The 15,856-nt window shown below is 42.1% G+C and overlaps 1 protein-coding gene across 3 annotated transcripts in view; it reads left to right on the top strand.

The window, feature by feature from the left end:
- MASP1 (MBL associated serine protease 1) overlaps positions 1-15,856 on the top strand; it is an 80,607-nt gene that overhangs the window by 15,064 nt on the left and 49,687 nt on the right. For all 3 annotated transcript variants that reach the window (XM_012531070.4, XM_058295523.2, XM_004473681.5), the window contains one exon: positions 13,074-13,251. In XM_012531070.4, coding sequence (XP_012386524.2) covers positions 13,074-13,251 — 178 coding nt within the window. The remainder of the gene's footprint in view (positions 1-13,073; positions 13,252-15,856) is intronic.

The raw sequence follows: 15,856 nt of genomic DNA, 5'->3' as shown, positions 1-15,856 counted from the left end.
CACTGCTTCTCAAGACCCCAGGGCTCCTGATTTCTGTGCAGTGCTCTGTGTTTACTTAGAATATGCCCTCGACCTTCAGGCTGCTGCTGACCCCAGTCATGGAGAAGGAAGGAGGACCTGGCCTCAGAAGGAAATGATAAATGAATAAACTTTCTCATGAATTTTAATTGTAGGCCTCAGCAGAATTCTTCCACTTCAGAGGCACAGGACCCCAACACCTCCTCCAGCTGATTAGGAAGTATTAGGAAGTGAAAATGAGCTGCAGGCAAGTGTAACAAGAGCTCATTTCATGCAGGCAGTGCAAACAGCACAGGCTAAGGAGTGATGGAAATCAAATGAGAGTCCTGTGCTGGGGCCAAGAAAGTGGTGAGTTTGAGTGTGAGGTGGTAGTGCTCTGTGAGTGCACCCGTGTGTGTATATATGTTCATATTGTACACAGGTGTCTGTGTGCCCAGGCTGCTCTTGGACAGGCCTCAGTATGATGGTAAAAGCAGAGCTTGAACTCAAGGAAGGGGACTGCGCTGCTACTGTGGTGTGCTTACCGAGGAAAAGGGCAAGGAGGTAGAGGTGTTCATTTATTTTACAAATATTCTTAAAGTGCCTACTGTTGACAAGAGCTTAGTAATTAAAACAGGCAAAAGCCCTGCCATCATGGTACTTATATTACCTTAGGGGAAATGGGCAATAAAAGCAAAACATAATTCTTACTTAAATTATATAGTGAGTAAAGGGGATTGCCCTGGGTGGGGTGGATTTCTGATTTTAAATATGATGATCAGGGTAAGCCTCATTAACAGGGTGACACTTGAGTAAGACTTGAAGAAGATAAAATTAGCTATGTGGCTTTCTGGAGGGAAAGTTTTCCAACTAGAGGGAACTGCCAGGGCAAAGACCAGGAAGGTGCAAAGTATAAGAACAGCTGAGCAAGAAGGAGAGGAATGGTGGGGAGCTGGGAGGGAGTGGCCAGTTTGCTTGGGCACAGGGGCTGGGATGTGGTTCTGTCTGCTCCTTGCTGATAGACAATCAGAGTTTGCAAGTTGCTTTCACCACCAAAGTCTCATTTAGTCTTTTGACTTTTCGAGGGCAGTATTAATGCCCTTTTTTCTTTTTACCTTTGTAAAAACTGAGGCCTGGAGACAGCCAGGCACGTGTAAATGTTTAAAACTGGGTGGGGAGGGGGATGTTCCTAATTTGAAGCTGTAAATACTCCTACCATGTCGATTTCTCTGATGTTGTTGAATGAGCCAGCAGCACCCCCTTCACCATTCAGATGCAATAAACATTAATAATCTCGAGAGCATTAGCAAAATGATAAAATAATTAGAAAGTGGTGAGTTTTATATTTTTATTTTTAATATAATTAATTCACTTGTTAATTTATGAAACTTAATTTTTCCTGATGGCTATGTTCAATAACAGGATCACAAATTTCCTGAAAGTTGACAATTGGCTTTTGCAAGCTGGCAGGAGCGGGCACCAGCATGCCATTGCCTGGGGAGGTTAACGTGACACATGGCAAATAAGTGCAACCCTTATTGGTACTTATTCCCTTGAAGGATTTCCATGCCAAGATTTGAGGATGTAAATTTTGGACCAGGGAGGGAGGGGACCCTGGTCCTCACAACACCAGTTCGCACATTCCTGGAAACTGTAGGGCAACCCTAACGGGAGATGAGCCATCTCAGTACTTGCCTAATCACAGTCTTCACCCCAGTCCAGACTGACATACCTTGAGCCCGGCTGCCTCTGCCGCAGAAGAACACAACAACCCTTTGTTTTTTCCTGCCCTAGGGCTATTTTCCTGCCTTGTACTGTTTGGGTCCCAGCCTCTAAGAAGCTAAGGGGATTTGCATGTGAATGAGCCCAGCTCAAGCACTAGAAGAGGAGGGGGTAGTGGGGTGTCTGAGCCATTCACTGGCCATAGAGAATATAAATCCTCCCCAGGCCTGATTTCCTAGCCAGGATTCCCAGACTTTCTGCCCACTCCCTCCACCCCCCATGCCTGTTCCTGCTGAGAAGGTGGGCACTGCCAGTTTCCCACCTGCGGGATGTCTAATTCCCAGGCTCATGGCAAGACCCCTCCCCAACCAGCTCTTTCTTCTCCCCACACTTTTGCTGCCTAGAGATCATCCCTTTCTGTCGGAAGCTCTCCCCATTCTTCCTGGCAACAGCCCGGTTCTTGGACTCTAGAGGACCTGCCTGCTGTCTCTCAGGCCCCCATATTTTTTATGGTATTCAGGATTTGCCTGTACACAACACCTTCTTAGCAGCTCCCCCGGCTCTGTTAGGAGGTCTTTACTCTGATTAACAAATAACAGATAAAAACACTGTACTGGGAATATTAATATACCCAATACAGGGTCCTGGTCCTGGCTCTGCCATGAACTGGTTTTATGACTTTGAACTAGCTGTTTCACTTCTCTGAGTCTCAGTTTCTCCATCTGTGAAAGGAGAGAGGCAAACTTGAAGCCCTCTAATGTCTTACCAGCTCTGCCTTCTATGGTTCTCTGATTTCAGTTACCCAGCCAGGCCTGGAAGTCAGGACAGATGGATTTTGTCTCAGGTCTGCTACTGCTAGGCTGTGTGGCCTTAAGGAAATCAGACCACCTCTCTGGACCCAGAATTATAATCTCTGCCTGAAATATGTTACATGACTGCCATTATGAACAAATAAAATAGAGAAGATGAAAATTCCCTGTCAACTGGGAAGTCCTACACAGAAGGAGGGATGATGATGATGATGATGATGATAATGATGATTATTTTATGGTCAAATGACTTGGACCAGGACTGGGGCATCAACCCCTCAACCCCTCATCATTTGAGGTCAATTAGATTCTTCACCAGCTATGCAATTTTTACTTATATGGTTTTTTAGAACTTCTAGAATGCAACACATATACACACACACACATCTGTCCGTATGTGCACACATATATGCTACACAACATCGCATATCATGTGCTTCCTTTCTTTTCTAGTCCACAGTTTCTGTTGGGTGCCTGGTACCTTTATCTGCTCCTACCCATGATCCTTAACCAAAATTTGGGGCCACTTGGTAAAGTTTCAAGATTGGGCCATTATCCCCTGGAAATGATGGACTTGTAGTGAAGGTGAGTTCAGGAAAACAGAGCACTCACCTGTGAGTCAGCAGTCCTGAGCCTATGTTTGTCACTGAACCACTGACCTAAATTCACAGACACAGAATAATCCTTTGAAGCCTAGGAAAGTGAAGAGATTCCTGGACTCTTGTGAACAGAAGCCTTTAGAGATTCCCTACATTACTCATCTGTCTTCACTGATAAAATAAGGGTAATATTCTTCCCATGCCTCCCACCTTACAGGATTGGTAGGATGCTTCTTAAAGAGCCAAGCACCAAACAGACTTAAAAGGCCACCTGCTAAATGAGGAGGCTGAGCTGAGAGGGTTTTCTAAATTCCCTTCCAGCTCTATCAGACTGAGATCTGGGGTGTTTACAAAAGAGGAACCCCATGCTCATGGTTTCAGTGAGATTAGGAATGAAGGAGTCAAACCTGGAAACAAAAGGGTATCCAGTGACTGTTAAAGTCCCTTAATTCTTCAAACACTTGCATTTTCCCAGGCTGCATTGCAGCTGGGAGCCATGGAAGGTGTGATCTTGTTGACAGGATCTCAGCAGTCCTGTTTTTCTCACTGATTTACTGAGTGCTGGCTGTACTCCAGGAAACTTTCCAAGTGTTTTACATACATTAACGCATGCCTTATTCACAACAATCCTGTGGTACAAATGCCATTATTTTCACTGTTTTACAGATGAGTAAACTGACGTACAAAGAATTCAGGTAATTTTCCATCATCTAATAATTGGTACAAGACTCATGTACAACCCAAAGAAAGATAAGGATCACTTGATCCAGTCTCCACATGGGTTGCATCCAAAGAAATGGAAAGCTGGCAGAAACAGAAAAGAAAAAGAAAGAAAGGAAGTCACAGTGTGACTCTCTCTCTTCAGAAACCTCAAAAGGGCAGAGATATCCTCTTACGTATGCTCTTATGTGTCTCCGTCTTTCTCTCTGACTCTCTCACAGGTCATATGGTGGTTCTTGATCAATCAATCAATAAATCATTCTCTCTCTCTCCCTCTGTGTCTCTCCCCTCCCTTTTTCTGATCCTTCTCCCAAAGTCTTCATGAACTCCAGACCAAGAATCACTTCTCTCTCCTTCATATATCTAGTTAAAATGAACCCAATTCGCTAATTCCCTCTTGAAATTCACAATCACAAAAACTGTCCCCTGACATGAAATCTGCCCTTCCATGCACTGCCATATGTGAATTTTAGTTATTCTGAGGACCTTTCTTATTTTACCAGAATTTTTTTTTCACCTTATTTTTTGTATGGAATTAAAGGGAAGATGTCAATCTCTTTTTCAGCCTCATTGAGACTCAGGACTAAAAACTATGAAAGAAAGTGACAGAGTGGTGAGGGGCCCCACACCATGTCCAAGGAGGAAGGGAAGACTCAGGTGGTCATGAGAGAGGGGATTGGAGTCCAACCCTGAACTTCCGCTCTGGGCTCAGTACCCCTCCTGTGTGTTTTGCACTGGGGCTACCTCCGTCCTATCTACCTATCACATTCCACTGGAATGACTGGGGTCTGACTCCACCTCTATAAGGTAAGCTCCCAGGGACAGGGACTCTAGCTTTTCCTCCTTGAATCTCCATCATTTAATGTAGTGTTCAGCACATCACGGATGCTCCATAAATGTTGGTTGATATGAACTATCGGATTTTGTATCCTTGACTTTGGGCCCAATATAAGATTGAAGTTTAAAAAAAAAAACTTTAAAAATATGTAAACAAGAAACAAGAAAAATTACCTGTTCTTCCACTAGCCATTGTTAGCAGTTTGCTCTAATTCTTCCCACTTTTTATATTCATATGTTTACTTTTAAGTTATAAGTATACTGTACTCACATTTTTCCTGATTTTTTCACTTAATATTACCTACAAAATGTTTCCAGATTATTTTAAATTCTCCATTAATATGACATTTGACGACTGCCTAATATTTACTAAGTTAATGTTAATTTACCTATTGCCCTGGAATTGAATACTTAGGTTATTTCTAATTGTTCATAAAAGTTTTTCCACACTTGGGATTTCCCCCCATGTTGTATTCCTAAATATGGGACCAAGGGAGAATTTTTTAAGTCAGCATTATCCAAAATGGCCTGAGCTACCTTGGGAGGTAGTTTCAAACCTCTACAGCTGCTCATGAAAAGGTGGTATGACTTTTTTATAAAGATGTAGTAGAAAAATAAGAGGTTATTCTAAGTGACTGTCAAGGCCCCAAAAAAACCATGGAACCAATCCTCCAAGTTTCACTTCAAAAATGTCAATTTTATTCCTTGCCTTAAATCACTTCCTTACTCCCCCAAATGGTTATCTAATGCTGTATAACAAATCACCCCAAAATTTAGTAGCTAAAAAAATGTCCATTTTATTTTCTTATAATTTTTGGGTCAGGAATTTGAGCTGAGCACAGCAAGGTGGTCCTTTTGCTGGGAAGTGTGGAACCATTCATGTGGCCGTCATCATCCATGGCTTGACGAAAGCTTGAAAATCCAAGATGGCCTCTCTTACCCATCCAGTGGCCAGTGGTAGCTGTTAGCTGGTTGGTCTGGGAGACCTCAAAAGAGATGACTCTTCTCTGCTCTGTGTGGATTTTGATTCTCCAGAAGGCCTGACAGGGCTTCTTCACATGGTAACCTCAGAGCACTATACCACATGGGAAAGAGCTGCAAGGCCCCTTAAGGCCTAAGTTTGGAAAGGACAGCACTTCTGGCATGCAACATGCTTTTTGACAAAGTGAGTCACTGAGTTATTCATGAATAGCTAAGTCCCATTGCAAAGGGCTCAGGGTACAGGAATGCAGGGGATAACTGAGTAATCATGGGTATTTTAACAATCTTCCAGTCTACCCTTTGGCCAGAATAATTCACATGCTTCCCATGTGCAAAATATGCTTAACCCCCTCCACACATACACACAAAAGTCTCCTCCCATCAGTGCATCAGGCTTGAAGTCGAGGTCCTGATGATTTAAGCCAGGCCCAGAGGCAGATGGGACTTTGAGTATAGGCCCTTGAGTGCAATTTCTCTTTCTCCAGGGACCCCTGAACCAAAAAGAAGAATTATCTGCCCTTTCTACACATCCAATATCTTTTTGTCTTGTTGAAATGGAAAAATGGAAGGAACAAGGCATATAGCAGTTACTGCTCTATGGTATTCTGGAATCCAGCCAGACTCATGTTGTCCACTCCAGGCACCAGAAATGTCCTTGTTTAGAGTCCAGTTTTGCTCCTAGGAATGGCTTGCCAGTCAATTGCCCTCAGTAGCTCTTACCTCGGCTATCTGGTTTTGGCTTTGCTGCTGGTTTTCTGGTCCCACCTCTGAGACATTCTTCCTTTTCCATAAGAAGTAGCCCATGTTTGCAGCCGAGTAGTCTCTTCAGCCTGCTCTCTGAGCATAGAAACCTGTAGCCCAGAGGCCTCTTTTCATTTTGAATTGTCTCCATCATTTTTACTCCAAGTTAGTATCTCCTTTAAAAACTTTTTTGGGTGTCCTATGCATTTCTTATATAATCCACTCCATTGGGGGGTGGGGTGGGAATCACACCTGCAGTTATTTTCAAAATAGGCCTCTCTCTACTTTAAAAGACATGCTAGTGTGTTATGGGGCAATGTCTTTAAGATTCTTAGCCCTTTTGGCTGGCTGATTAGAAGTACTAGGAACCGCCTTAAATCTGTCTAAGATATGGCCACACCTTTGATTTGATTTTTATCCTGAAGTCATTTTTTTTCCTTTTAAAACACTTTGTTAGTAGATATACTGGGGATGAGAAATAGTCTTTATTTTCCAAGCCAGATAATACAGCTATAGTTCCTCTCAATCTGCTTGTACACTGAACATTTACTATATTGTATAACATACTATGTTATACAGATCTAGATGTATACAATAGACACTTTCAACTGTCTGTCTAGAGATTTCCATAGTCACCTCTACAAATTCATTGTGTACATTTCTACCTTCTAAGTTACTACAGGTAATAGTTTTGCCAATTGCTTCACAACTGCATAATTCAAGTTGCCTTTTTTCAAGCCTCCTATATCAGTTTCCTCACTACTTCACTAGACTCAATTTTTCACCACTCAGTTCCAAAACCAAGGGCAAATGTTCTAATATTCTTTGTTTTTGTGTGTTTGTATGTGTTTTTTTTTTTGTTTGTTGTTGTTGTTTGGTTTGGTTTGGTTGTGTACGTGTTTTTTGGGGTTTTATTTTTTTGCTGTGGCATCCTACTTCTGGTACTAATAACTTTATCAGTTAGCAATCCATCAGAAAAGCAGAGCCTTTATGAGGAGTAGGAGACAATAGATATTTATGGGCATTAATTACTCATGTAATTATAGGATGACCTGGAGAACTGAAGGTTGGGGAGGGGAAGTTGGAGAAACAGGGAAAACGTCACTAACTAGTTCTCCTGAAGCCCTGGCATGGGTGGAAATGTTGTAGACTGCAGGGCAATCTGAGATGGGAAGCCCATCTATTGGCCAAAGTGAGACTTTGCAGGGGGTCCATGAGAAACTGGTGTCTGTGGTCATCTACCATCTCTATGTCCTGGGCCACTGCTAGTCATCAGAGTCAGCAGTCAGAAGAAAGAGCTGGATGCAGGGTGGAGGCAAGTGTGGAGGAATTAGACCCTGCTGAGCATGTCTACATCTCCCGATCTCTGTATCTGACCCCAAAATAACCTTCAGAGAGCAATGACTACTCCCTTTCAAACTCCACAAATTCTTCTTTCTGGCCAACTCTAACTTAGAACTATTATAGGGCAGGAGATTCTGGGAAATGTAGTTCTAGATTAACTAAACTGACAACAGGACCAATCCAGCACACTCCTTGAATGTGTGCCTAAGGAGCCGATGAGTGCTATTAGCTGTCAATACACTTAGCAAACTCTGATGTGATAACTTAATGGACATGGGGGGAGCAGCCCTAGCTATTTTCCAACAAAAATTTGGCCAATTCCTGCTGCCTTCTCCTGATTTTGTCCAGGAGGTTTGTTATGTTTCTGTTGGGTCAGAAAACTTGATGAAAACAATACTCTGACTTTTCTTCCTTAAACCTCCCCCACTAGCAACCAATCTTCAACAAAACCCCACCTAAAATAGTTGGGGAGAATGAGACCCTGCATACCCCTAGACCTTGGCTAATCCCTCTGCCTATATGCTCTCCACACCACCCTTCCATCCCTCCACCCACCATCTCCATCTGCCTCAATCCTACATACATTTTGGTCTCAGCTTTAAGGACATTCTCTTTCCTAAATGTTTTCTGATTCCCCTGGACTGGATGTAATTCTTTTCTTCCTTAAACCCCTAGGGCTGCCCTTCTTTCATACAATTGTCATACCCTGACCATTCTCTGACACAGAGGCATTTGAGTATTAATTTTTTTTTACTTAATTTCCACTTCCCAGAGGGAGCAGACTTGCTTATTAAGCTCGTGCAACAAAAAAGTAATTTTTGGCATCCCCTACATTATAGCCCAGGCAGAATTTTGTACAAAAATATTTGTTGAATGAGTTGAAAGAACAACAATTAAAAAAAAAAAAAAGATCGAGCACATGCATCCACATGTTGGTACCCTAAATAGCAATAGCCTGAAAAGAAATAGTTGGTCACAGTAAGAGACAGAAAAATGGAAAGTCTGTGATGCCAGCCACTAGGGTCTCTATTATCAAACATTTTAATAAATTTTGATAAGACATTTTTCTCCATCGTGTTGACATGATGACCTCAGAGATGGTATAGTCCAAACAGAATCCAGGGAGCCATCACCAGCCTGTTCTCAGAAGTAAATGGTCTTTGTGGAACTTTACAATCCATAGCAAGGCTTGCAAATAGTAGCCAGGGCCAGCTACCCCTCTGTTTAGATTATGGCTGGAGCTGTCATTGAGCCACATCCTCTCAGGGAGATAGTCCATGCATCCAAGATAAGGTTTCAAGAGGCCCTTGAGCCAGAAAAATTGCTTGGCCAAGTGTCTATGTCTTTTGTCATGCATTCTCTGGGTTGGTGTGCTCCTTTCCCTAGGGTCAAAACAGTTCCGGAGCAGAGCTGATAACAGAGGATGCTTGTAATTATCTCTCCACCCTTGAGCAAGTCACTTCCCCCTGTCTTTCCTCTAGAATAGGGTTTCTTAACAAGGGGTCCATGAGCTTGAATTGAAATTCAAAGTATCATTATTATTGTGGGGACATGTTGGCGCCGTGTGATATATTTATTAAATAGTACACAGTATAGTGAGGGCTTAGTAAGGGGTCTGTGGTTTTCACGACTGGCAAAGGGGTCCATGGAACAAGAGAGGTTAAGAAACCCTGCTCTAGAAGATGTGTGTGAGGTGGAGGGGGGGTAGGGAGAGGGAATCAAAATAGCTCTTAAAAGTCCCTCCCAGCTCTGATACTCCACGATTCTATTCTGGGTTGCAGGCTGAATTCCCAGAGCCCCAGGCTACTGGCCTTCTCTTCCCTGCTTCTAAAAACGTACAGCTCAGATTTTTCCCCATCAGCCCCAGCTGGGACATGCTAGCATGTTCTCTGGAATAGGTGGGCTCTGCAGGAGGTGACTTTAACTGCTATCATGCAGAGATCCTTAAGTGCAGAAGTTACAGGGTGGGAGGTTATTTATCACAGATACTCGCTAGGTCTCTCCCTCAATCCAAATGAGCTCTGCTTGTTTTACTTGAAAGTGTCCACAAAACAGGCACTACAGAACCCAAGAGACCACAGAAAATTTACAGGAAGGAAGTTGCTTTGGTTGGAACTGTTAATGTTCATGGCATAACTGTTTATTGGTAATAATTTTATATTACATAGTTAGGGACCACAAACAAGTGCAAGTTCATCAGCTGGCAGCAACCGGTATCTGCTGAAACTCCATTCACTCTCTCATAGTTAGTTTATTTAATGACATACTTGTTATAACACTAGTATGTCAGAAGTGGAAGGGAACCTAGAGCTCAGCTAGTTCAAACCGTTTTTTTTTTCAGGCAGATAACTGAGGGCTAGAAAGGAGAGAGGGGGTAGCTATATTGCAGTTTATGGTAGACCCAGGAATAGAACCCACATCCTCCAACTGCCTGGTCCGTGCTCTTTACATTATTTTAAAGCAGAGGTCACAAAGATGGTACACTCAAGTTCACAGTCATCATAGAAAAACCCTTCTCCCAGGCTCTCACTCTAAATCTATTTAGTTTTATTTCTACTAAATTTGACTCGTTTCTATTTTACATCTTCGAAATAAGCAGACTCTAAAAAGATAGGAAATAAAATACAATGGGAAACTACAAGAATTCCAAAGGCATTATTGCCCGGGGCTGTTCAATGCAAGTATTATACAACTCAGTATCCCCGAGAATATCATTTTAATATAGCATCACAATGGTTGGCATTCCGGAAGCTGTCCCTGGATCACAAAGAAAGGATTAGTATAGCTAATGTAAGAAAATAGAGATTTGTAAAAAGCGCTTTAAAAAGCATTACATCTAAGACATGTTATTTTATTAATATTTTAAAAATTATTGTTAGGTAAACCTTCAATTCTCTGGAAAACTCAACCAAAACAACACACTATCTGTGATGCTCAAGGAAGTGACATTTCAACTGTGTGCAGATAGGCACATTCTACTGTAATAAAGCTGGCTTAAGTTCAGCTAGTATCAGCAGTGAAGAGGAATAAATAGCAAAGCCATGATCTCATCTTATGTTTACACTTCAGTTCCCAAAGTTAGTGATTAATTGTCCTTGTGTTTTGTTGCCAGAGCAAATTGTTTTTCTTTAAAACTCTCACTTATTTTAAGTAAATAAACCATTAGTTTCAGAACAGAAGTGTCAAATGTCAAGATATTTCTGACAAACTAAGCTAATGAACAAAACAATGAATCCATTAGAAGCTACTAGAGATATGCAGCCTTTGAGAACTTGCTTTAATGACTTTGAAAGGCAGTAGAAATAGTTCTTGGTAAGAGATTTTTTTAATGCATGTTGATGAAAATGTCAATGTCAGTCCAGAGGTTGCAAACACAAACACAAGCTTAAAAGAATCTAGGTGAAAGAGCAATGGGTAGGCCAGGTATTCATAGTCAAATAAATGATCCAACCATCTACCATCCTATGCTTTCCAAACTAAACCCATATAAAGGCAGCTTTAGGGGAGCAGTTGTAGCTCAGTGGTTGAGTGCCTGCTTCCCACGTAAAAGGTCCTGGGGTTCAATCCCCGGTACTGTTAGCGGAAAGCTCTGGGGTCTGGGCTTCTAGGTTGTTGACTTATGTCCCATAAAAGGATTTAAGGACACACCAAGGATAGGCAAGCAAGTAAAGAGTTTATTAAGAACAAGAAAATGAGAAAAGTACATGGTCCGAGGCATGGACCATGGGCGTGCTGCAGAGTGAGACACGCACATGGGGCCCCAGAGCAGGTCTTTTCGAGGTATTTCCTCCTCCCCGATCATAGTGTCGATCATAGTGTTTGGGCTGGGGGGGGGGGGGTGGGGGGGAGACAGCTGTTTGCTCTTCTGATTGGTTGCCCACCTGTTAGTTTTCAGGGAGCCAATGGTGAGGCCTTTTGTTTGAAGATATCTGGGGCTTTCCCTTGACCCCGAATGGGATTCTCATTCCAAATGGGGGTCTCATGGCTGGGGTCTTGTGAGATCTTTCCAGCAGTCTTCCCCTCAGGAGGTTTCTAGGTGGGGTTTCACAGGTGGTCAGGTGGTCAGCCAGCCATGCTGTCTGCCAAGCCTCAGCCGCCTTCCCCCTTCTGCTATGCTAACATGCCTCAATACCTCCTTTAAAAAGAGAGAAATTCACCTCTAGGTGAATTTAGAATCTCTGCTTGGTCTCTGAATTTACACAGGACCTCTGGCTCTTTCAAAGAAGGGGAATCTTTTAGCAAATAGGTCATTTTTAACAAACACACATACAATTTCTGAATGATCCCACAATTCTCTGTTTTTAAGGCCACTTATTAAATACAGCCCTGATTATGTAACTTTCTTGTTAAATGTTTTCAATGTCTTCCCTTTCTTCACAGGATTAAGAATCACTTCTTTTTATGGCATTCAGGGCCAACTATAATCTAGTTCCAACATATCCTTCCAAGTACTTGTTCCCCTACTGTCCTCAGAGACTCCAAGGAGAGGCTCTTGCACTTTGAGTTCAGGATGACAAATATTTATGGGGTACATACTATGTGCTAGATCCTGTTCCATACACTAAAGACACATCTGTTAAGAAGAGTAGGGAAGATCTGGCTTTCTGCTGCTTCCACTCCACTGGGGATCTTTAGAGTGCATTCATGGTCCTTATATTCATAACTAAAACCCTTGTCCACTGTGTAATAACTCTGTGCCTGTTTTCCTCAATCTGAATACTGCCTCTTTGTGAACACGAACACATCTTACTCTTCTCCTATCCTAAGTTGTCTTATTATCATTGCTTTGCTCAGAGGCAGGCATACACTTGATGCTTAATGAATGACTTATATTGTATATAAAGTATCTTTATTTTGTGGGGAGCTGATGTGGCACAGTGGTTGAACACCGGCTTCCCACATACAAGGTCCCAGGCTCAATCACCAGATCAGTACCTAAAAAATATATATATATCTTTACTTTGGAAATGTGACAAACCGCTGTTGCTTTTGGAATCCTTCTACAAGGCTACCTAACTTTAGGTAAAAATTTTAACATTGAGTTATTTGCAATAAATAAACCATTTGGTTGTCAGCAGGAATGACAAATACCAAGCTACTTCTTATGGAACTCAACAAAATGAATGAAACAGTGACAGGATAGTGCATTGACCTAACCTGTAATGTGTCTTTCTTCAAATCTCAGGGTCCCTTATCCCCTGTCCTTGGGGTTCCCAGGCAGTTTGGTCTCATGGGCAGCCACCTCCCAATTTCCTCCTTGAGACCAACAAAGGTACTCACTCAAGACACCACTCATATTGTTCCCTTTCCATTTTCCTCAAAGGTGGAAACTGAAGACCAGGTGCTGGCAACCTTCTGTGGCAGGGAGACAACGGACACAGAGCAGACCCCAGGCCAAGAAGTGGTCCGCTCCCCTGGCTCCTTCATGTCCATCACTTTCCGTTCAGATTTCTCCAATGAGGAACGATTTACGGGCTTCGATGCCCACTACATGGCTGTGGGTAAGTTGAAGAACTGGAGGGCTCATTCCTGGGATGCCTTCTCCCTCTAAAGATTGAAGCTGCCTGTGCTCACCCATCCCCTTCCTTCTTCCTTCTTCCTTCCTGTCTCCTCTTCCTTTTCTCCCTGCTTTTTCTATCTACTCACCTCTACTTCCTCTCATCAGTGAAGAGCATTGCAAGGAAACTGGTGCTTATGAGATTTCTTGCATTCCTCCTCCACTCAATCCCCCTTCCCCACCCAGCTTCTGCCCTTCAAGCTCTGTGCTTCTTTACCTGGCACTCTAAGCCCTCCACAATCTAGCCTCAGTCTCTACTGCCAATTTAGCTCTCCATACTTCTCTTCACAATTACCACTTTCACTACTTTCTAGACAAACTAAAATATTCTTTGCTCTCCACATTTGCTCTGAACTCTCTAACATCCTTTCCTTAAGGATCCTGCTTCCCAGTCTGAAATTCCCTTTTTCACTCTGCTTTCATCTCTCATTTCCACGCATTCCTAAAGATCTGTATCAAAGTCCACTATCACTCTGAAATCGTGCCCTTCTCCTGGAAGAGACTTCACCCTCCCTAATAGAGGGACCATCTTCTCCTTCCCTCTCACTGCCATGTAGTTCTAGTTTGTAATAAGCTTCTCCCTGAGCAGTATTTGAGAGCGGTATGCTATTGTGGAGGAGAACCAGGGCTGGTAAGTGGATACCTGGGTTCCCAGGTAGGATTCTGACACTGACTTGCTGTATGTCCCTGGACCAGCCACTTACCTCAGCTGAGCCTATAGTTTGCTTCTTCTGCAAAGGAGGAAAAATCTCATTGGTTCCATCTTCCTTACAAGTTTGCTAGAGGATCAAATGTGAAATAATGTGCATGAATGAGCTTAGAAATTGTGATGCAAAATGCAATTGTTAATGTTGGTTCATCAGTGTTTCCTTAGTCTACTGAGATCTCCTCAAGGACAGGAACTTCATCTTTTTTTTCCTCAACATTATAAAAATTGTCAAACATACCAAAATTGAAAGAACTTTGCAGTGAACACCAAAGTTGAGTCTACCATTAACGTTTTACCCCATATGCTTTATCACATATGTATCCATCTTCTATTCACCCATTGATTCGGGTTTTTTTTTTGTAGGTACTGGGAATTGAACCCAGGACCTCATACATGGGAAGCAGGTGCTCATCCACCGAGCTTTTTCCACTCCCCAAGATTAATCTTTTTTATGTACATCAAAGTAAATTGCAGGCATACACTTCTTCCTATCTAAATGCTTCACCATACGTATCATTTGTTCGATTTTTCTTCACAGATTTTTCTTTCAGAGCAAAATTTATATAAAATGAAATGTACAGATCTTGTTTATGTTTCTTGAATTTTGAAATATTTATACTCATTGCTACTCAAACCATTTGAAATATTTATACTTATGTGCTGCTCAAGCCACTTGAAATTCACTGTCAGCCCAGAAAGTTCCCTCATGCCTCTTCTAGTCAGTATACATTAGTTTGACCTCTTCTAAAACTTCATATGAATAAGCACACACAAAAGATATTTTTGAGGTAAGACTCCTTTTACCCAGCATAATGTTTTTAAGATTCATCCATATTGTTGCATATATTAGCAATTAATTCCTTTTTTTGGCAAAGAAGTTTTCCTCTATGTAAATATACTGCAATTTGTTTATGCATTCTCCCATTGATTGACTTCTGGGTTCTTTACATTTTTTGACTATCATGAATACAGGTGCTATGAACCTTCTTGTACAAGTCTTTTTGTGAATAAATGTCATTCCAATTGGATGAATAGGAGTGGAATGGCTGGGTCATGGATTTGGTATATGTTTAGTTTTATAAAAAATTGCCAGGGAAGCAGATGTGGCTCAAGCATTTGGGCTCCCGTCTACCATATAGGAGGTCCAGGGTTTGATACCCAGGGCCTCCTGGTGAAGGCAGGCTGGCCCGTGTGGTGAGCTGGCCCACACGGTGTGCTGGCCCATGCAGAGTGCTACCCTGCATAAGAATGCTGGCCCACGCAGGACTGCTGGTTCACATGGAGAGCTGGCACATGACGCAACAAAAAGAGACACAGAGGAGAGATAATAAGAGACACAACCAACCATGGAGCTGAGGTGGCACAAGAGAACGATCACCTCTCTCCCACTCCAGAAGGTCCCAGGATGGATTCCTAGAGCCGCCTAATGAGAATACAAGCAGCCATAGAAGAACATACAGCAAACGGACATGGTCCAGAAATGGAGGGAGGGGGCATATATAAATAAATAAAATCTTTCTTTAAAAAATTAAAAAAAAAAAAAGAAATTGCCAGACCTCTTCCAAAGTGTTTGTACCATTTTATATCCCTCCACCACCAATGTATGGGAGTTCTGGCTGCTCCACCTCCTTGGAAACATTTGATGTCAATTTTTAAAAATTTAGCCATTCTGGTGGGTATGTAGCTAAGCTCATTATTAGGGTTGCACTTCCCCAATCACTAATGATTTTGAGCATCTTTTCATGTACTTACTGATTGTTTACATTCTTTTGAAAAATGTATGTTAAAAAATTACCTTTTTAAATTAAAAAAATTTCAACTTAAAAATTCATTTAAATTG

This window comes from Dasypus novemcinctus, chromosome 4 (assembly GCF_030445035.2).
Source record: "Dasypus novemcinctus isolate mDasNov1 chromosome 4, mDasNov1.1.hap2, whole genome shotgun sequence".
Taxonomy (NCBI): domain Eukaryota; kingdom Metazoa; phylum Chordata; class Mammalia; order Cingulata; family Dasypodidae; genus Dasypus; species Dasypus novemcinctus.
This window is presented reverse-complemented; position numbering and strand designations above follow the sequence as displayed.